The sequence below is a fragment of the Oncorhynchus masou genome, unplaced genomic scaffold (assembly GCF_036934945.1).
Source record: "Oncorhynchus masou masou isolate Uvic2021 unplaced genomic scaffold, UVic_Omas_1.1 unplaced_scaffold_978, whole genome shotgun sequence".
NCBI lineage: Eukaryota > Metazoa > Chordata > Actinopteri > Salmoniformes > Salmonidae > Oncorhynchus > Oncorhynchus masou.
This window is the reverse complement of record NW_027016292.1, coordinates 81003-101796: the sequence shown is the minus strand read 5'-3', so window position 1 is coordinate 101796 and position 20794 is coordinate 81003. Positions and strand designations below refer to the sequence as shown.

Sequence of the window (20794 nt, the reverse complement as noted above, 5' to 3'; positions counted from 1 at the left end):
GACATGTTATTCAACACAATGCTGCTCACCTCCTTCTTCAGTAGGGAGTAGGGCTGGTTCAGGGGGATGGGATGGGAGACAGGGCTGGTTCAGGGGTATGGTGATGGGAGACAGGGCTGGTTCAGGGGTATGGGGATGGGAGACAGGGCTGGTTCAGGTGTATGGGGATGGGAGACAGGGCTGGTTCAGGGGGATAGGGATGGGAGACAGGGCTGGTTTCAGGGGTATGGGGATGGGAGACAGGGCTGGTTCAGGGGGATGGGGATGGGAGACAGGGCTGGTTCAGGGGGATGGGATGGGAGACAGGGCTGGTTCAGGGGGATGGGATGGGAGACAGGGCTGGTTCAGGGGGATGGGATGGGAGACAGGGCTGGTTCAGGGGTATGGGGATGGGAGACAGGGCTGGTTCAGGGGTATGGGGATGGGAGACAGGGCTGGTTCAGGGGGATGGGGACGGGGAGACAGGGCTGGTTCAGGGGGATGGGATGGGAGACAGGGCTGGTTCAGGAGTATGGTGATGGGAGACAGGGCTGGTTCAGGGGTATGGGGATGGAAGACAGGGCTGGTTCAGGGGTATGGGGATGGGAGACAGGGCTGGTTCAGGGGCATGGGGATGGGAGACAGGGCTGGTTCAGGGGTATGGGGATGGGAGACAGGGCTGGTTCAGGGGTATGGGGATGGGAGACAGGGCTGGTTCAGGGGTATGGGGATAGGAGACAGGGCTGGTTCAGGGGTATGGGGATGGGAGACAGGGCTGGTTCAGGGGTATGGGGATGGGAGACAGGGCTGGTTCAGGGGGATGGGGGTGGGAGACAGGGCTGGTTCAGGGGTATGGGGATGGGAGACAGGGCTGGTTCAGGGGGAGGGGGATGGGAGACAGGGCTGGTTCAGGGGGATGGGGAGACAGGGCTGGTTCAGGGGGATGGGGAGACAGGGCTGGTTCAGGGGTATGGGGATGGGAGACAGGGCTGGTTCAGGGGGATGGGGAGACAGGGCTGGTTCAGGGGGATGGGGAGACAGGGCTAGTTCAGGGGGATGGGGAGACAGGGCTGGTTCAGGGGGATGGGGAGACAGGGCTGGTTCAGGGGGATGGGGAGACAGGGCTGGTTCAGGGGGATGGGGAGACAGGGCTGGTTCAGGGGGATGGGGAGACAGGGCTAGTTCAGGGGGATGGGGAGACAGGGCTGGTTCAGGGGGATGGGGAGACAGGGCTGGTTCAGGGGGATGGGGAGACAGGGCTGGTTCAGGGGTATGGGGACACGGCTGATGAGTCTGAAGCTGCATCTGTTGGCCCTGGCACCAGGCAGGGGCAAGGACAACTCATTTACTATGAATAGCTTGGTAAAAGTTTTCCTGCATTGATTAAATGTCAGCTAAAACACACAAACATTTTCTGTGAAGATAATACAATGATGTCAGAAGGTGAATTCACCAATTTGTAAGTCGCTCTGGATAAGAGCGTCTGCTAAATGACTTAAATGTAAATGTAATAATATTAAGTAACTAATATTATGGGAGCATAAGTAGCTAAGCGAACAGGTTCATTTCCACCACACACGGACTCCACCCAACTTCCTTTGTGAAAATTGGGTGACATTCTCTTTCCTGTCTTTTTCTTTCTTTTCGTTTTTGGAAGCCAGATTTTTCTTTAGGAAGCTGAGACATGGTGCTCCACCGGCAATTCACTGCTAGCAAGTACCGTTCGCGCCTGGTTTGGGGGCAGGGCCGAACCATTTCATGTAAATAATTGAATATTGAAAAAAATGTACCTAATGTTCTAATAATTTTTTAGGGCCCCTTTCAGTCACAGGCACTTAGAATCGCCCCCCCCCTGCATTTGGTAAAAATGCTAGTGCCTCACGTCATTGACTAACCATGTGCACATAAATAATTCACCCAAGATAAACATGTGAATAGGCTTACATCCATTTATCTAAAACCAAAAAGCTAAAAAATACAATGCCTGAAGAAAACCGTAACATTCATGAACCATTTGGATAGACCGTAAAAAAAATGGTGTCGAATTTAGCAGTTGCGAAAGTTCTTCGACATGAAGAATGGTTGAGAAACAGAAACGCACCGTTGGATGTGGGACTTGATTGCGCAAGACCATGAAATCACATGATCATTCACCCAGTTGATCATGTGACCAATCCATTTTTGTAACAACCGCGGAGCAGCAACGTGAAACTACAGATGATTTGATTTATCTCGCTTCTATAACACGGATTCGCTGATTTCTCTGAACTCCTGAGGAGGCGAGCCCCAATGATGAGGTATGTGTGCAAAATAAAGCCGTATGAAAGCCTGGTCATTGGATTATTCAGTGCAGTTCTCTCAATGGTTATTTGACTAGGCGAGCTAATTTCTTCTTTTTTATATAGATTTTTTTTAAATGAAATACATGCGCAAACTATCTAAAGCAGACATTTGAACATTTGATAATGCAAACATGTGTGAGAATGAAATTGTGTTGAAACTAAACTATCAAATGTATCTGCTCTCCACTCACCCCTGACAGAATGTTGAAGGAGACGCTGGGTGTCCTTCTCCTGTGGGCTTCTCTGGAGGCGACACAGTCAAGGGGCTGCTCGAGTTTCTTCTGCCGGAGATCTCACCGTGTCAGCATGCTCTCCGGAGGAGCCGACCCTGGCAAGCCGCTCTTTCTCACCCCCTACCTGGAAAAGGGCAACATCGAAGAGGGTAGGTTGGTTTACTTTACTCAAACTATTTTGTTCATTTGTTCAACTGTTAATGCTATCCCTGATGTTGTACAAGGCTGTTGTCAAGTTTTCAAAAAATAGACGAGATTGCGTTATGCATCATGTTATTTGCATCATCAACACAGATCAAATCAAATGTATTTATAATAGCCCTTCATACATCAGCTGATATCTTTAAAGTGCTGTACAGAAACCCAGCCTAAAACCCCAAACAGCAAGCAATGCAGGTGGATCCCCATTAGCTGTTGCACATGCAGCAGCTACTCATCCTGGGGTCCACACAACAAAACATGACATAACCGTGTGCAGAACAGTTGTTACGACGTTGTGAAGTTAACATCATGAATGTTTCAGTATTACACAGAAGTCTGAGGGAGACTAATCGTAGTGTTCAGATGAAACGAGGTTTGAGACAGTTATTTGAAAGCAATGACCTGTTCTATCTTTCAGCGCGGAAGCAGAGTCTGGTAGGTCCCCTGCCTGGTGCCAATGTGAAGAGTTATGCTGGCTACCTCACTGTCAACAAGAAATACAACAGCAACCTCTACTTCTGGTTCTTCCCTGCTCAGGTACACTACACTACAGTACCACGTGTCCCAAATGCCACCCTGTTCCCTTTGTAGTGCACTACTTGTCACCAGGGCCCCATAGAGAATAGGGTACCACCCATATCAGCTGCAGTGTCCTCTGTAGTTTCACTCGTGACAAGAATCAATAGCACGTGTTTGTCTAGCCATCACCTTTTATCAGCTCCTGTAAAGGAATGTGTGAATCAGGGCACAGTTTTATTTGGATTGTACATTTCAACAGGTTTTGGTTTCAGAAAACTTAACAAAAGACTTATGGGCTTAGCCTCTATAAAGTAAGTACAAAACAAGTCCTTTCTGCTACCGACATTACCAAGGTCCTCGTGATAAAACAGTGTTTACTTCAGAACTGTGTCAACGACTTCGCCACAAGGTGACAGTGTTGTATTAGAAGGGTTTTGGGTGGAGGCCTCTCACTAAGATGGCTCCACTATCCACTGTTAGAGAACTACTAACTTGTATCTGTCTGTCTCTCTGCAGGAGTGGCCTGAGACTGCTCCAGTCCTGCTGTGGCTGCAGGGGGGTCCTGGGGGCACGTCTATGTTTGGGCTGTTTGTAGAACATGGACCCTACGTTGTATTGAAGAACCTAACAGGTACCAACATAGCCATGTGTCTCTGTACTGACCCCTGTCTAGTGTATAGTAACGTGTCTCTGTACTGACCCCTGTCTGGTGTATAGTAACGTGTCTCTGTACTGACCCCTGTCTGGTGTGTAGTAACGTGTCTCTGTACTGACCCCTGTCTGGTGTGTAGTAACGTGTCTCTGTACTGACCCCTGTCTGGTGTGTAGTAACGTGTCTCTGTACTGACCCCTGTCTGGTGTGTAGTAACGTGTCTCTGTACTGACCCCTGTCTAGTAACGTGTCTCTGTACTGACCCCTGTCTAGTAACGTGTCTCTGTACTGACCCCTGTCTAGTAACGTGTCTCTGTACTGACCCCTGTCTAGTAACGTGTCTCTGTACTGACCCCTGTCTAGTAACGTGTCTCTGTACTGACCCCTGTCTAGTAACGTGTCTCTGTACTGACCCCTGTCTAGTAACGTGTCTCTGTACTGACCCCTGTCTGTCATTTCTATCAGAAAGCCACCTGTATGTTCCTACTGTAGTGGTGGGATCTCTCTCCATGTATTGTGTTGTTTCACCTGTTTATACAGTGGGCTACAGAGACTATCCCTGGACATCCAGATACTCTGTTCTGTACATCGACAATCCAGTACGTATGGCTTCTACTTCCTTCCTGTGAATGTATGAACACAGTTTGTTTGCATCCAAATGGCACCCTATTCCCTTTTATAGTGCTCTACTTTTGACCAGGTCCTCTTGTCAAAAAAAGTGTACTAAATAGGGAATAGTGTGCCATTTAGGACATCCTGTATCAGACAGGTTTGATTTGGTTTCTATGCTGCTTTAATAGTTTTCTCATCAAAATGTGTGTAATGTTACTTAATAGTATGTGAAATATAATGTAATGTTACCTAACAGCATGTACAGTGTGTGATTGTAATGTTACCTAACAGCATGTACAGTGTGTGATTGTAATGTTACCTAACAGCATGTACAGTGTGTGATTGTAATGTCAGGTGTGTGTTTTCTTGTCCAGGTAGGAACAGGGTTCAGTTTCACTGATGATGACCGAGGCTTTGCTCAGAACCAGGATGATGTAGGCAGAGATCTGTACAGGTAAGACTGGTCACCTGAGGTTCTGGGTGCGTTAGGCTGTATATACAGACAGCTCAATTCTGATCTTTTATTCACCACTTGGTCTTTTGACCAATCAGACCAGCTCTTTTGCCCATAATAATGGGCAAAAGATCAGAAATGAGCTGCCTGTGTAAACGCTGCCTTACACGATGCACAGATTATAATATCCTTCTATCATATTGATGTAGTTCCTAAGATGGAAAACACTTCTCTAAGCATTGTAAAGATCTGATGGTGGCCTTTCTGAGTGGTGCAGCGGTCTAATGCACTGCAGGGCTTGAGGCCTCACTACAGATCTGGGTTCGATCCCGGGCTGTGTTGCAGCCGGGCCGCGACCGGGAGACCCATGAGGCGACGCACAATTGGCCCAGCGTTGTCCGGGTTCGGGGAGGATTTGGCCGCCTGGGATGTCCTCTTCCCATCGCCCTCTAGCGACTCCTGTGGCGGGCCGAGCGCATGCGCGCTGACACAGTCAAATCAAATCAAAGTTTGTCATGTCCCCCGAAAACAACAGGGGACAGTGAAATGCTTACTTACAGGCTCTAACCAATACTGCAAAATAGGTGTTAGGTGAACAATGGGTAGGTAAAGAAATAAAACAACAGTAAAGACAGGCTGTATACAGTAGTGAGGCTATAAAAGTAGTGAGGCTACATACAGACACCGGTTAGTCGGGCTGATTGAGGTAGTATGTACATATGGTTAAAGTGACCATGCATATATGACGAACAGAGAGTAACAGTAGCTTAAAATAAGGGTTGGCGGGTGGTGGGACACAATGCAGATAGCCCGGCTAGCCAATGTGCGGGAGCACTGGTTGGTCGGCCCAATTGAGGTGGTATGTACATGAATATATAGTTAAAGTGACTATGCATATAAGATAAACAGAGAGGAGAAGCAGCATAAAAAGTGCAGTTGGGGGGGAGGAACACAATGCAAATAGTCCAGGTAGCCATTTGTTTACCTGTTCAGGAGTCTTATGGCTTGGGGGTAAAAACTGTTGAGAAGCCTTTTTGTCCTAGACTTGACACTCCGGTACTCCTTGCCATGCGGTAGTAAAGAGAACAGTCTATGACTGGGGTGGCTGGGGTCTTTGACCATTTTTAGGGCCTTCCTCTGACACCGCCTGGTGTAGAGGTCCTGGATGTCAAGCAGCTTTGCCCCAGTGATGTACTGGGCCGTACGCACTACCCTCTGTAGTGCCTTGCGGTTGGAGGCTGAGCAGTTGCCGTACCAGGCAGTGATGCAACCAGTGAGGTTGCATCCAACTGATGTTGCAGCTGTAGAACCTTTTGAGGATCTCAGGACCCATGCCAAATCTTTTTAGTTTCCTGAGGGGGAATAGGCTTTGTCGTGCCCTCTTCACGACTGTCTTGGTGTGTTTGGACTATTGTAGTTTGTTGTTGATGTGGACGCCAAGGAACTTGAAGCACTCAACCTGCTCCACTACAGCCCCGTCGATGAGAATGGGGACGTGCTCGGTCCTCCTTTTCCTGTAGTCCACAATCATCTTCTTAGTATTGGTTACATTGAGGGATGGGTTGTTATTCTGGCACCATCCGGCCAGGTCTCTGACTTCCTCCCTATAGGCTGTCACTTCGTTGTCGGTGATCAGGCGGTTGTGTCGTCTGCAAACTTAATGATGGTGTTGGAGTCGTGCCTGGCCATGCAGTCATGGGTGAACAGGGAGTACAGGAGGGGACTGAGCACGCACCCCTGTGGAGCTCCAGTGTTGAGGATCAGCGTGGCAGATGTGTTGCTACCTACCCTCACCACCTGGGGGTGGCCCGTCAAGAAGTCCAGGATCCAGTTGCAGAGGAAGGTGTTTAGTCCCAGGATCCTTAGCTTAGTGATGAGCTTTGAGGATACTATGGTGTTGAACGCTGAGCTGTATCAATGAATAGCATTCTCACATAGGTGTTCCTTTTGTCCAGGTGGGAAAGGGCAGTGTGGAGTGCAATAGAGATTGCATCATCTGTGGATCTGTTTGGGCGGTATGCAAATTGGAGTGGGTCTAGTCTGTAATAGTTTGCAAGCCCTGCCACATAAGACGAGCGTCGGAGCCGGTGTAGTAGGATTCAATCTTAGCCCTGTATTGACGCTTTGCCTGTTTGATGGTCCGTCGCAGGGCATAGCAGGATTTCTTATAAGCTTCCGGGTTAGAGTCCCGCACCTTGAAAGCGGCAGTTGTACGGTGTTTCCTCTGACACATTTTATTTGTATTTTTTTACTTTACCTTTATTTAACTAGGCAAGTCAATTAAAGAACATATTCTTATTTTCAATGACGGCCTAGGAACAGTGGGTTAACTGCCTGTTCAGGGGCAGAATGACAGATTTGTACCTTGTCAGCTCGGGGGTTTGAACTTGCAACCTTCCGGTTACTAGTCCAACGCTCTAACCACTAGGCTACCCTGCCCTGCATTGGTGCGGCTGGCTTCCGGATTAAGTGAGCAGTGTGGCAAGAAGCAGTGCGGGTCGTGTTTCGGAGGACGCATGTCCAATAACCAAGGTCCTAGATGTATATGTCACATGGCATCAAGGTCTCTGGTCAATGTACATCTAGGACCTTGGTTATGTCACATGGCATCATGGTCAATGTACATCTAGGACCTTGGTTATGTCACATGGCATCATGGTCAATGTACATCTAGGACCTTGGTTATGGCATCATGGTCTCTGGTCAATGTACATCTAGGACCTTGGTTATGTCACATGGCATCATGGTCTCTGGTCAATGTACATCTAGGACCTTGGTTATGTCACATGGCATCATGGTTTCTGGTCAATGTACATCTAGGACCTTGGTTATGTCACATGGCATCATGGTCAATGTACATCTAGGACCTTGGTTATGGCATCATGGTCTCTGGTCAATGTACATCTAGGACCTTGGTTATGGCATCATGGTCTCTGGTCAATGTACATCTAGGACCTTGGTTATGTCACATGGCATCATGGTCTCTGGTCAATGTACATCTAGGACCTTGGTTATGTCACATGGCATCAAGGTCTCTGGTCAATGTACATCTAGGACCTTGGTTATGGCATCAAGGTCTCTGGTCAATGTACATCTAGGACCTTGGTTATGTCACATGGCATCATGGTCAATGTACATCTAGGACCTTGGTTATGTCATCATGGTCTCTGGTCAATGTACATCTAGGACCTTGGTTATGGCATCATGGTCTCTGGTCAATGTACATCTAGGACTTTGGTTATGTCACATGGCATCATGGTCTCTGGTCAATGTACATCTAGGACCTTGGTTATGTCACATGGCATCATGGTCAATGTACATCTAGGACCTTGGCTATGTCATCATGGTCTCTGGTCAATGTACATCTAGGACCTTGGTTATGGCATCATGGTCTCTGGTCAATGTACATCTAGGACCTTGGTTATGGCATCATGGTCTCTGGTCAATGTACATCTAGGACCTTGGTTATGGCATCATGGTCTCTGGTCAATGTACATCTAGGACCTTGGTTATGGCATCATGGCATCATGGTCTCTGGTCAATGTACATCTAGGACCTTGGTTATGTCACATGGCATCAAGGTCTCTGGTCAATGTACATCTAGGACCTTGGTTATGTCACATGGCATCAAGGTCTCTGGTCAATGTACATCTAGGACCTTGGTTATGGCATCATGGCATCCTTTGTTTTTCTCATCTTGTGTCTTTGTCCTCTAGTGCATTGACTCAGTTCTTCCAGATCTTCTCTGAGTATCAGTCCAATGACTTCTATGCTACAGGAGAGGTGAGTTTGGTTCTAGTCTCCACATCTGTGTTACACATAACATTACACAACTTCCCTACATCCTAGATGGCAAATTCCCCAAATCCGAGCTACAAAGACATCTGCTTTTTATTCCCTTTTATGATGCTGAACAAGGTCTTAAAATGGTTATTTTAGGGTCTCTGCTATAGCAACAAGAATGATCTTTCCACTTAAATGCATAATAACATAAAATTGAAATTACTTTCTGCAATCAGAATGCAGACACTAAAATTGATTGGAATTGTCCTCGATGTCCTCAGTCCTATGCAGGAAAGTATGTCCCAGCCATTGGTTACTACATCCATAAGCATAACCCCGTTGCTAAGGTGAAGATCAACTTCAAGGGAGTTGCCATTGGAGACGGCCTCTGTGACCCAGAGCTGGTGGGTTGTGTTTTAATACACTGTGATTTCAACTTTACTCAGCATTGTTTGACACTTCTGACTTAATATGAAATATATCAGTTATATTATTTTATCTCCAGGATGAACAAACAAATGTTGTTTTTGTTCTTCATTTGCTCTTTCCCTTGGTCTCACCTGTTCTCTCTCTCTCTCTCAGATGCTGGGAGGGTATGGAGACTTCCTGTACCAGACAGGTCTGATAGACATGCTCCAGAAGCAGTATGTTGAGCAGCAGACAGCCAGCGGGGTGCAGCTCATCCAACAGGAGAAATGGGTGGAGGCCTTTGAGGTAAGACTGCATCTGCTAACACAATAACCTGTGTTTTTATTGTCCACTCTACATATCTGAATGTCTGGCAGTCATTCTTTCAAGGCCTCCAACTTCCTGGTACATTCTTCCACTGTCCTCTGGTAATGCAGGTATTTGACAGCTTGCTGAATGGGGACATTCTGCCGTACCCCTCGTTCTTCCACTGTCCTCTTGTCCTGCAGGTATTTGACAGCTTGCTGAATGGGAACATTCTACCGTACCCCTCGTTCTTCCACTGTCCTCTTGTCCTGCAGGTATTTGACAGCTTGCTGAATGGGGACATTCTACCGTACCCCTCGTTCTTCCACTGTCCTCTTGTCCTGCAGGTATTTGACAGCTTGCTGAATGGGGACATTCTACCGTACCCTCGTTCTTCCACTGTCCTCTTGTCCTGCAGGTATTTGACAGCTTGCTGAATGGGGACATTCTACCGTACCCCTCGTTCTTCCACTGTCCTCTTGTCCTGCAGGTATTTGACAGCTTGCTGAATGGGAACATTCTACCGTACCCCTCGTTCTTCCACTGTCCTCTTGTCCTGCAGGTATTTGACAGCTTGTTGAATGGGAACATTCTACCGTACCCCTCGTTCTTCCACTGTCCTCTTGTCCTGCAGGTATTTGACAGCTTGTTGAATGGGAACATTCTACCGTACCCCTCGTTCTTCCACTGTCCTCTTGTCCTGCAGGTATTTGACAGCTTGTTGAACGGGAACATTCTACCGTACCCCTCGTTCTTCCACTGTCCTCTTGTCCTGCAGGTATTTGACAGCTTGTTGAATGGGAACATTCTACCGTACCCCTCGTTCTTCCACTGTCCTTTTGTCCTGCAGGTATTTGACAGCTTGCTGAATGGGGACATTCTACCGTACCCCTCGTTCTTCCACTGTCCTCTTGTCCTGCAGGTATTTGACAGCTTGCTGAATGGGGACATTCTACCGTACCCCTCGTTCTTCCACTGTCCTCTTGTCCTGCAGGTATTTGACAGCTTGCTGAATGGGGACATTCTACCGTACCCCTCGTTCTTCCACTGTCCTCTTGTCCTGCAGGTATTTGACAGCTTGCTGAATGGGGACATTCTACCGTACCCCTCGTTCTTCCACTGTCCTCTTGTCCTGCAGGTATTTGACAGCTTGCTGAATGGGGACATTCTGCCGTACCCCTCGTTCTTCCACTGTCCTCTTGTCCTGCAGGTATTTGACAGCTTGCTGAATGGGGACATTCTGCCGTACCCCTCGTTCTTCCACTGTCCTCTTGTCCTGCAGGTATTTGACAGCTTGCTGAATGGGGACATTCTGCCGTACCCCTCGTTCTTCCACTGTCCTCTTGTCCTGCAGGTATTTGACAGCTTGCTGAATGGGGACATTCTACCGTACCCCTCGTTCTTCCACTGTCCTCTTGTCCTGCAGGTATTTGACAGCTTGCTGAATGGGGACATTCTACCGTACCCCTCGTTCTTCCACTGTCCTCTTGTCCTGCAGGTATTTGACAGCTTGCTGAATGGGGACATTCTGCCGTACCCCTCGTTCTTCCACTGTCCTCTTGTCCTGCAGGTATTTGACAGCTTGCTGAATGGGGACATTCTACCGTACCCCTCGTTCTTCCAGAACGCCACTGGCTGCACCAACTACTTCAATTACTTGCAGTGTCAGGTAGGTACACAGAGCGAGGCTTACACAGACACCCAGCTGATTGAATAAGTGTCAGGTAGGTACACAGAGTGAGGCTTACACAGACGCCCAGCTGTTTGAATAAAGGTCCAGTTATATTACCCAGAGAAGATTTCCTGAATGAAATGTCTTCTTACAAGGCGTACACACAGATGCACGTTTGAATAATAACATGTTGTGGTTCTCTATGCTACAGGAGCCTGCAGATCAGGAGTATTTCTCCCAGTTTGTGACGCTGGCAGAGGTGCGGCGCTCCATCCACGTGGGGAACCTGACGTTCCACGATGGCTCGGAGGTGGAGAAACACCTGCTGCAGGACGTCATGAAGAGCATCAAACCCTGGCTCGCCACGCTCATGGACAACTACAGGGTGAGACGAGAGTCGATGCCCATCTAGCACTCAGACATGCTTCTATTAACAGCACAGATATATACAGTGCCTTGCGAAAGTATTCGGCCCCCTTGAACTTTGCGACCTTATGCCACATTTCAGGCTTCAATCATAAAGATATAAAACTGTATTTTTTTGTGAAGAATCAACAACAAGTGGGACACAATCATGAAGTGGAACGACATTTATTGGATATTTCAAACTTTTTTAACAAATCACAAACTGAAAAATTGGGCGTGTAAAATTATTCAGCCCCTTTACTTTCAGTGCAGCAAACTCTCTCCAGAAGTTCAGTGAGGATCTCTGAATGATCCAAAGGTGACCTAAATGACTAATGATGATAAATACAATCCACATGTGTGTAATCAAGTCTCCGTATAAATGCACCTGCACTGTGATAGTCTCAGAGGTCCGTTAAAAGCGCAGAGAGCATCATGAAGAACAAGGAACACACCAGGCAGGTCCGAGATACTGTTGTGAAGAAGTTTAAAGCCGGATTTGGATACAAAAAGATTTCCCAAGCTTTAAACATCCCAAACAGCACTGTGCAAGCGATAATATTGAAATGGAAGGAGTATCAGACCACTGCAAATCTACCAAGACCTGGCCGTCCCTCTAAACTTTCAGCTCATACAAGGAGAAGACTGATCAGAGATGCAGCCATGAGGCCCATGATCACTCTGGATGAACTGCAGAGATCTACAGCTGAGGTGGGAGACTCTGTCCATAGGACAACAATCAGTCGTATATTGCACAAATCTGGCCTTTATGGAAAAGTGGCAAAAAGAAAGCCATTTCTTAAAGATATCCATAAAAAGTGTTGTTTAAAGTTTGCCACAAGCCACCTGGGAGACACACCAAACATGTGGAAGAAGGTGCTCTGGTCAGATGAAACCAAAATTGAACATTTTGGCAACAATGCAAAACGTTATGTTTGGCGTAAAAGCAACACAGCTCATCACCCTGAACACCCTATCCCCACTGTCAAACATGGTGGTGGCAGCATCATGGTTTGGGCCTGCTTTTCTTCAGCAGGGACAGGGAAGATGGTTAAAATTGATGGGAAGATGGATGGAGTCAAATACAGGACCATTCTGGAAGAAAACCTGATGGAGTCTGCAAAAGACCTGAGACTGGGACGGAGATTTGTCTTCCAACAAGACAATGATCCAAAACGTAAAGCAACATCTACAATGGAATGGTTCAAAAATAAACATATCCAGGTGTTAGAATGGCCAAGTCAAAGTCCAGACCTGAATCCAATCGAGAATCTGTGGAAAGAACTGAAAACTGCTGTTCACAAATGCTCTCCATCCAACCTCACTGAGCTCGAGCTGTTTTGCAAGGAGGAATGGGAAAAAATGTCAGTCTCTCGATGTGCAAAACTGATAGAGACATACCCCAAGCGACTTACAGCTGTAATCGCAGCAAAAGGTGGCGCTACAAAGTTAACTTAAGGGGGCTGAATAATTTTGCATGCCCAATTTTTCAGTTTTGATTTGTTAAAAAAGTTTGAAATATCCAATAAATGTCGTTCCACTTCATGATTGTGTCCCACTTGTTGTTGATTCTTCACAAAAAAATAGTTTTATCTTTATGTTTGAAGCCTGAAATGTGGCAAAAGTTCAAGGGGGCCGAATACTTTCGCAAGGCACTGTAATATATGCCATTTAGCAGACGCTTTTATCCAGAGACACTGACGCGGGCGTACATTTTATGTATGGGTGGCCCAGCGACTCTAACCCACAATCCTTGCTCTGCGAGCAGCGCGCTCTACCAACTGAGCCATGGTTTAACTTTGGTTTACAGTATCAGTCACGAGCTACGGACGTCCGTCACGAGCTACGGACGTCCGTCACGAGCTACGGACGTCCGTCACGAGCTCCTCTCTTCAGCTATTGCTTGGACCACTATACTGTAATCATTGAATAAATGCCTTATCTGTGTTTCTCTCTCTTTCTTCTGTACACACACACACACACACACACACACACACACACACACACACACACACACACACACACACACACACACACACACACACAGGTGTTGATTTACAGTGGTCAGCTGGATGTGATTGTGGCGGCCCCCCTGACCGAAAGGTTCCTGCCCACGGTGAACTGGACCGGGGCTGATGAGTTCAACAAAGCCTCTCGCTTACATTGGAAGATCCAGCCAGAGGACACAGAGGTGGCTGGATATGTTCGCCAAGTAGGGGAATTCTACCAGGTGAGTACGGCATGTCTGTGTCCAGGGGTCGGATTCACAAAACCTTCTTAAGAAGACATTTCTTCTTAGCTGCCATTTGTTTCCTTAACTATAGACTTAAGAAGAAAGTTAAGCAAAGTTGCTATTCCTCAAAAAGGTTAGAGGAAATTATCTTGCACTATTTCTTATGTTTCTCCTGAAGCAAAAAGTTAAGAAGAAATTAGATTCTTGAAATTAAAGTTCTCGGAAGTGTTCTTGAATTCTGTGATAGCTAAACCCTTGTCTTAATCTCAGGGCAGTGAGAGAAAAAGCTCATGAAAGCAATTGAACATGTTTAATTCACACAAACTTCATCTGAAAGTTTCAGTATTTATTATTTTAAACCCAAGAACATGTTTTAGAAGAGTAATCTCAGTTGGAAATTTGCTAACATGATTGCCATAGCTAGCTAAATCGGGTGCCTAGCAACAAACATCGTAAGAAGATACAGTTGAAGTCGGAAGTTTGCATACACTTAGGTTGGAGTCATTAACTCGTTTTTCAACCACTCCACAAATTTCTTGTCAACAAACTATAGTTTTGGCAAGTCAGTTAGGACATCTACTTTGTACATGACACAAGTAATTTTTCCAACAATTGTTTACAGAACAGATTATTTCACTTATAATTCCCTATATCACAATTCCAGTGGGTCAGAAGTTTACATACACTAAGTTGACTGTGCCTTTAAACAGCTTGGACAATTCCACAAAATTATGTCATGGCTTTAGAAGCTTCTGGTAGGCTAATTGACATAATTTGAGTCAATTGGAGGTGTACCTGTGGATGTATTTCAAGACCTACCTTCAAACTCAGTGCCTCTTTGCTTGACATCATGGGAAAATCAAAAGAAATCAGCCAAGACCTCAGAAAAAAAATTGTAGACCTCCACAGGTCTGGTTCATCCTTGGGAGCAATTTCCGAATGCCTGAAGGTACCACATTGATATGTACAAACAATAGTATGCAAGTATAAACACCATGGGACCACGCAGACATCATACCGCTCAGGAAGGAGACGCGTTTTGGCTCCTAGAGATGAACATACTTTGGTGCGAAAAGTGCAAATCAATCCCAGAACAACAGCAAAGGACCTTGTGAAGATGCTGGAGGAAACATGTACGAAAGTATCTATATCCACAGTAAAGTGAGTCCTATATCGACAGAACCTGAAAGGCCACTCAACAAGAAAGAAGCCACTGCTCCACAACCGCCATAAAAAAGCCAGACTACGGTTTGCAACTGCACATGGGGACAAAGATCGTACTTTTTGGAGAAATGTCCTCTGGTCTGATGAAACAAAAATAGAACTGTTTGGCCATAATGACCATTGATATGTTTGGAGGGAAAAGGGGGAGGCTTGCAAGCCGAAGAACACCATCCCAACCGTGAAGCACGGGGGTGGCAGCATCATGTTGTGGGGGTGCTTTGCTGCAGGAGGGACAGGTGCACTTCACAAAATAGATGGCATCATGAGGGAGGAAAATTGTGTGGATATATTGAAGCAACATCTCAAGACATCAGTCAGGAAGTTAAAGCTTGGTCGCAAATGATTCTTCCAAATGGACAATGACCCCAAGCATACTTCCAAAGTTGTGGCAAAATGGCTTAAGGAGAACAAAGTCATGGTATTGGAGTGGCCATCACAAATCCCTGACCTCAAACCCATAGAAAATTTGTGGGCAGAACTGAAAAAGCGTGTGCAAGCAAGGAGGCCTACAAACCTGATTCAGATACACCAGCTCTGTCAGGAGGAATGGGCCAAAATTCACCCAACTTATTGTGGGAAGCTTGTGGATGCAATGTTTGACCCAAGTTAAACAATTTAAAGGCAATGCTACCAAATGCTAATTGAGTGTATGTAAACTTCTGACCTACTGGGAATGTGATGAAAGAAATAAAAGCTAAAATAAAAGGAAATCTTTACTAGGTTTAAATGTCAGGAATTGTGAAAAACTTAGTTTAAATGTATTTGGCTCAGGTGTATGTAAACTTCCGACTACAACTGTACATAAGATATTTGATGAGTTTGAAAGAAATTCATTAAATCTTAAGGAATTCTTGAGGAATTGCACTTACCAAATATCTTGTGAACTTCTTTTTTTTTTCTTAAGCAGCTTCTTAAGTTATTGCATAAGAAGTGTTTTGTGAATCTGGGCCCAGGACTTTACTGGGTATTCAGGGCATTTGGCCACCCTTTAAAATGGAAAATGTTAACATAGCATTACTAAACATAATGTGAGTAATTTAGCAGTAGATCTCATGCAGAACACCTTAGTCAGTTGAATGCACTAAGTTTAGTAGGAAAAAAACAAGCACGTGACAATTATTGCAAGTAGAGTCTTATTCAAAATCGTTGTGCCAGGAAGATACGACCAACCTTATGGCCACCAGGTGGGAACAGTGCTGCTGATGGGGAAACTGGTTCACATGCTAAACCTGTCTGACTGTCTGTCTGTCTCCTTGTCATGCAGGTGATTATACGAGGGGGAGGGCACATACTACCATACGACCAACCACAGAGGTCCTTTGATATGATTGACAGATTCCTCTCAACACAGGGATTTATTTAAGTGGGCGGGACTGAGCAGGAACACAGTTGATCTGAGTTCTTCCACCTTTTGATTCAGTGTCTCCAGATTCCCAGTGGCTGTTTATTTCAAACACAATTATACATGGTAGAGGTCTATCACCTAGAAAGGAATACATGTCGTGGATAGAGACGTCTGGACAGCTATGCTGCCTTCATCAGACTTTAATTACCTCCTAAATCCTACTTTAACCCTCAGATTCTGACTGCACTCTGATGCACTGCCAATGATTCCTCATGTTTGCTATTCTGTGGATATGTCAAAATGAATATTTTTTTTGACTGTGGGGAATAATGATTTATATTGCACATGATTAAGATGAAGAGATGGCATGCAATGCAATTGTAATAAAAAAATTAATTAAACCAACATGGGTCCGTCAAACAAGTTCAATGGATGAACACCAGAAGGCGCTAGTGTTTGAAATACTGTAAATGCCCAGTGGTGTTGTCCCTTGGAAATGCAAGTTACTGAATAGTTTCTCTTATACGACTTTGGTAAAAGTTCCATTATCCAACTTCAGATAATGACCAAGACCTTTTTACTCTACCTGTCAGATGATTCAGTCATACTCGAACATCCTGTTTAATAAAAATAAATAACAATTCAACTATGAATAGGCTGCAATACCTGCCTCTGTTTAGGTAATCGTAGGTACTACTCCGAGAACTCAATAACCTCTACAGACAATCATGGCAGACTGTTTGAGAAAGTACTAACCAGTAACAGAGAAACAGGCTGGCATGATCATCTGGTGGTTTGGGCAGTGAGATGACTGTACTCCTTGCTCTGTCACGTACCAAGGCAAACCATCATGCTACTTATCAGCTCATTAAACTTAATTGAAGCAGTCTAGACATCTCCATAGTTATTGATGGTTTTAGAACATTTAAACGCATAACTATTTAATGAGAAATCAATGGTCAGGGCTTTATATTGGAAGACCATGTGGATTATTGGTCACTAAGGAGTTGCTTCAGCCTCAGATCTATCAGGACATGCTTCCCTTGTCACATTCACACACATCCTGATTACAGTACAGCACCATGAACATGTTCTACTGTACTGAGTGGACAAAACATTAAGAACACCTGCTCGTTCTATCGTTCTATTGGTCACTAAGGAGTTGCTTCAGCCTCAGATCTATCAGGACATGCTTCCCTTGCCACATTCACACACATCCTGATTACAGTACAGCACCATGAGCATGTGTTCTACTGTACTGAGTGGACAAAACATTAAGAACACCTGCTCGTTCTATTGGTCACTAAGGAGTTGCTTCAGCCTCAGATCTATCAGGACATGCTTCCCTTGCCACATTCACACACATCCTGATTACAGTACAGCACCATGAACATGTGTTCTACTGTACTGAGTGGACAAAACATTAAGAACACCTGCTCGTTCTATCGTTCTATTGGTCACTAAGGAGTTGCCTCAGATCTATCAGGACATGCTTCCCTTGCCACATTCACACACATCCTGATTACAGTACAGCACCATGAGCATGTGTTCTACTGTATATGTAGATACACTGAGTGGACAAAACATTAAGAACACCTGCTCGTTCTATCACAGACTAACCAGGTGAATCCAGGTGAAAGCTATGATCCCTTATTGATGTCACTTGTTAAATCCACTTCGTCAGTGGCGCTGAAGGGGAGGAGACATGTTAAAGAAGGATTTTTAAGCCTTGAGCCAACTGACAAGGATTGTGTGTGTGGTAATCAGAGGGTGAATGAGCAAGACAAAACATATGTGCCTTTGAACAGGGTATGGAAGTAGGTGCCAGGCGCACCACAACTGCAACATCATTATGTGCCGTCCTCCCCTCACCAGCCTCCACTGGTGTATAGTTGGTGTACATTTTAAGGTTATATGGTTTGTCTGTGCTTCAAAAGCTACATCTGAAGACATTTGAGGCAGCTGAGTAATGTTACAGAACAAGTGCTTTATTCTCCTGCTGTAATGTAGCCGCAGTGATGTGTAACATCTGAACAACTGCTGAACCAAACGCAGACCAAACAATATGCTGTGATGAGACACACAAACATGTCCAAAGTTAAGCAGGCATTTCTGAGTTCATCCATCCATTACGTTTAATACACCGAGGACACGTATCGAAGCGCGGAAATGAACCTTGACGAACATACGCTGAGAAGGCTGCAAACAAGTGCTACGCAAAAACATCATTTACATACATGTACAAAACATCAGACTCCTTTCACAAAGAGAGGTGGTTGCATTACATGAACAGTCAAGATTATAAAAATGAATGACATTCTATACAATATTTATAGTTTTATATTTAAAATGATACATTTATACTTGTATTAATGTGCAGGGATTGTCCTCCACCTCTCTCCCAGAAACCCACACAGACAGTCATCCTGAACTCACTAACCTGTCTTTATGTCTGCCTGTACAGTTAGACAAACCAGTCTTCCTTATGCTTGACCGGTCTGTTAACTAGAAACTCCACACTATTAGCTGTTATTCCAACAAAACATCTAACAACAATTCCAGTTGAATATGTTGAGGTCAATGCCATATATTCCCCATGATGCAACATGTTTTATTTCAGAACAGTTAAATACTCAAGTAGTTGGTGAAAGTAATAAGCCACAACGTTTAGAGATTCAAAAGAAAATACAAAGTCGATGAAATAAGGCGCTTTGTAGGTGTTTCACTTGTTTGCAATACAGGAAGCCCTTAATACATGTTCAACCTTTCATAAGTTCAGTTGTTATCACACACGTGCACACACACCTCAAACCCACTGCCCGAGCCGTTCTACAAGACCTTTGTGCATCACACTGGAGAAAAAGTGAATGCATGTTTCCAGTTGACCTTATTCATTTAGTTAGCTACCTTTCACAGTGAGCCAAACTGGAGCTGAACAATGTTGTAGTAACACATCTGAAAGGTACGTGTTTAAAGCTTTATAAGGAGCACCCTGTGGAGCCTCACCATTAGGCACAGTCACTGCCATGCAGTCAGTCACTACTATGCAGTCAGTCTCTACAGAGTAACAGTCACTACTATGCAGTCAGTCACTACAGAGTAACAGTCACTGCCATGCAGTCAGTCTCTACAGAGTAACAGTCACTACTATGCAGTCAGTCTCTACAGAGTAACAGTCACTACTATGCAGTCAGTCACTACAGAGTAACAGTCACTGCCATGCAGTCAGTCTCTACAGAGTAACAGTCACTGCCATGCAGTCAGTCTCTACGGAGTAACAGTCACTGCCATGCAGTCAGTCTCTACAGAGTAACAGTCACTGCCATGCAGTCAGTCTCTACAGAGTAACAGTCACTGCCATGCAGTCAGTCTCTACGGAGTAACAGTCACTGCCATGCAGTCAGTCTCTACGGAGTAACAGTCACTGCCATGCAGTCAGTCTCTACGGAGTAACAGTCACTGCCATGCAGTCAGTCTCTACGGAGTAACAGTCACTGCCATGCCGTCAGTCTCTACGGAGTAACAGTCACTGCCATGCAGTCAGTCTCTACAGAGTAACAGTCACTACTATGCAGTCAGTCTCTACAGAGTAACAGTCACTGCCATGCAGTCAGTCTCTACAGAGTAACAGTCACTGCCATGCAGTCAGTCTCTACAGAGTAACAGTCACTGCCATGCAGTCAGTCTCTACAGAGTAACAGTCACTGCCATGCAGTCAGTCTCTACAGTGTAACAGTCACTACTATGCAGTCAGTCTCTACAGAGTAACAGTCACTACTATGCAGTCAGTCTCTACAGAGTAACAGTCACTACTATGCAGTCAGTCTCTACAGAGTAACAGTCACTGCCATGCAGTCAGTCTCTACAGAGTAACAGTCACTGCCATGCAGTCAGTCTCTACAGAGTAACAGTCACTGCCATGCAGTCAGTCTCTACAGTGTAACAGTCACTGCCATGCAGTCAGTCTCTACAGAGTAACAGTCACTACTATGCAGTCAGTCTCTACAGAGTAACAGTCACTACTATGCAGTCAGTCTCTACAGAGTAACAGTCACTGCCATGCAGTCAGTCTCTACAGAGTAACAGTCACTGCCATGCAGTCAGTCTCTACAGAGCAACAATCAGTCAGTCAGTCTCTCTACAGATCAACAGCCACTCAGTCAGTCTCTACAGATCGTCAGTCTCTACAGAGCATCAGTCAGTCAGCCTCTACAGATCAACAGTCAGTCAGTCACACAGTCTCGCTGGTGTATTGAACCGGGCATCACAGACCTCAATATGGCTATTCTACCCTCTGGATATCCCGGAGGTCAAAGTGCATAGACAGCGACATGATGTCTCTCTAGCTCACCTGTCTGTAGAGCTGCTTGGCTCACTCCTACTAAAGGATGTAGTCATAGGTACTACTAGTCCTGCTGAAGTATCA

At 45.4% G+C, this 20794-nt stretch overlaps 1 protein-coding gene across 3 annotated transcripts; it reads left to right on the top strand.

The window, feature by feature from the left end:
• Positions 1 to 2142: 2142 nt before the first annotated feature.
• cpvl (carboxypeptidase vitellogenic like) lies at positions 2143 to 16773 on the top strand. Of its 3 annotated transcripts, none has more exons than XM_064964416.1 (13): positions 2143 to 2276; positions 2522 to 2703; positions 3174 to 3292; positions 3791 to 3905; positions 4467 to 4525; positions 4913 to 4992; positions 8709 to 8775; positions 9057 to 9179; positions 9358 to 9489; positions 11060 to 11158; positions 11373 to 11546; positions 13614 to 13796; positions 16288 to 16773. In XM_064964416.1, the coding sequence occupies exons 1-13, from the start codon at positions 2269 to 2271 to the stop codon at positions 16384 to 16386; spliced, it is 1440 nt and encodes a 479-aa protein (XP_064820488.1). In that variant the 5' UTR covers positions 2143 to 2268; the 3' UTR covers positions 16387 to 16773. The 3 variants fall into 3 exon arrangements, with proteins under 3 accessions (XP_064820488.1, XP_064820490.1, XP_064820489.1); XM_064964417.1 differs by lacking the exon at positions 2143 to 2276 and adding an exon at positions 2337 to 2356; XM_064964418.1 differs by lacking the exon at positions 11060 to 11158.
• The last annotated feature ends 4021 nt before the right edge of the window (positions 16774 to 20794 follow it).

Excerpts from the sequence above, each read along its gene's own strand:
- cpvl (XM_064964416.1), top strand. Across the intron at positions 2,704-3,173 it reads AAAGGGCAACATCGAAGAGG|CGCGGAAGCAGAGTCTGGTA; the intron begins GTAGGTTGGTTT and ends TCTATCTTTCAG. Across the intron at positions 9,490-11,059 it reads AATGGGTGGAGGCCTTTGAG|GTATTTGACAGCTTGCTGAA; the intron begins GTAAGACTGCAT and ends CTTGTCCTGCAG.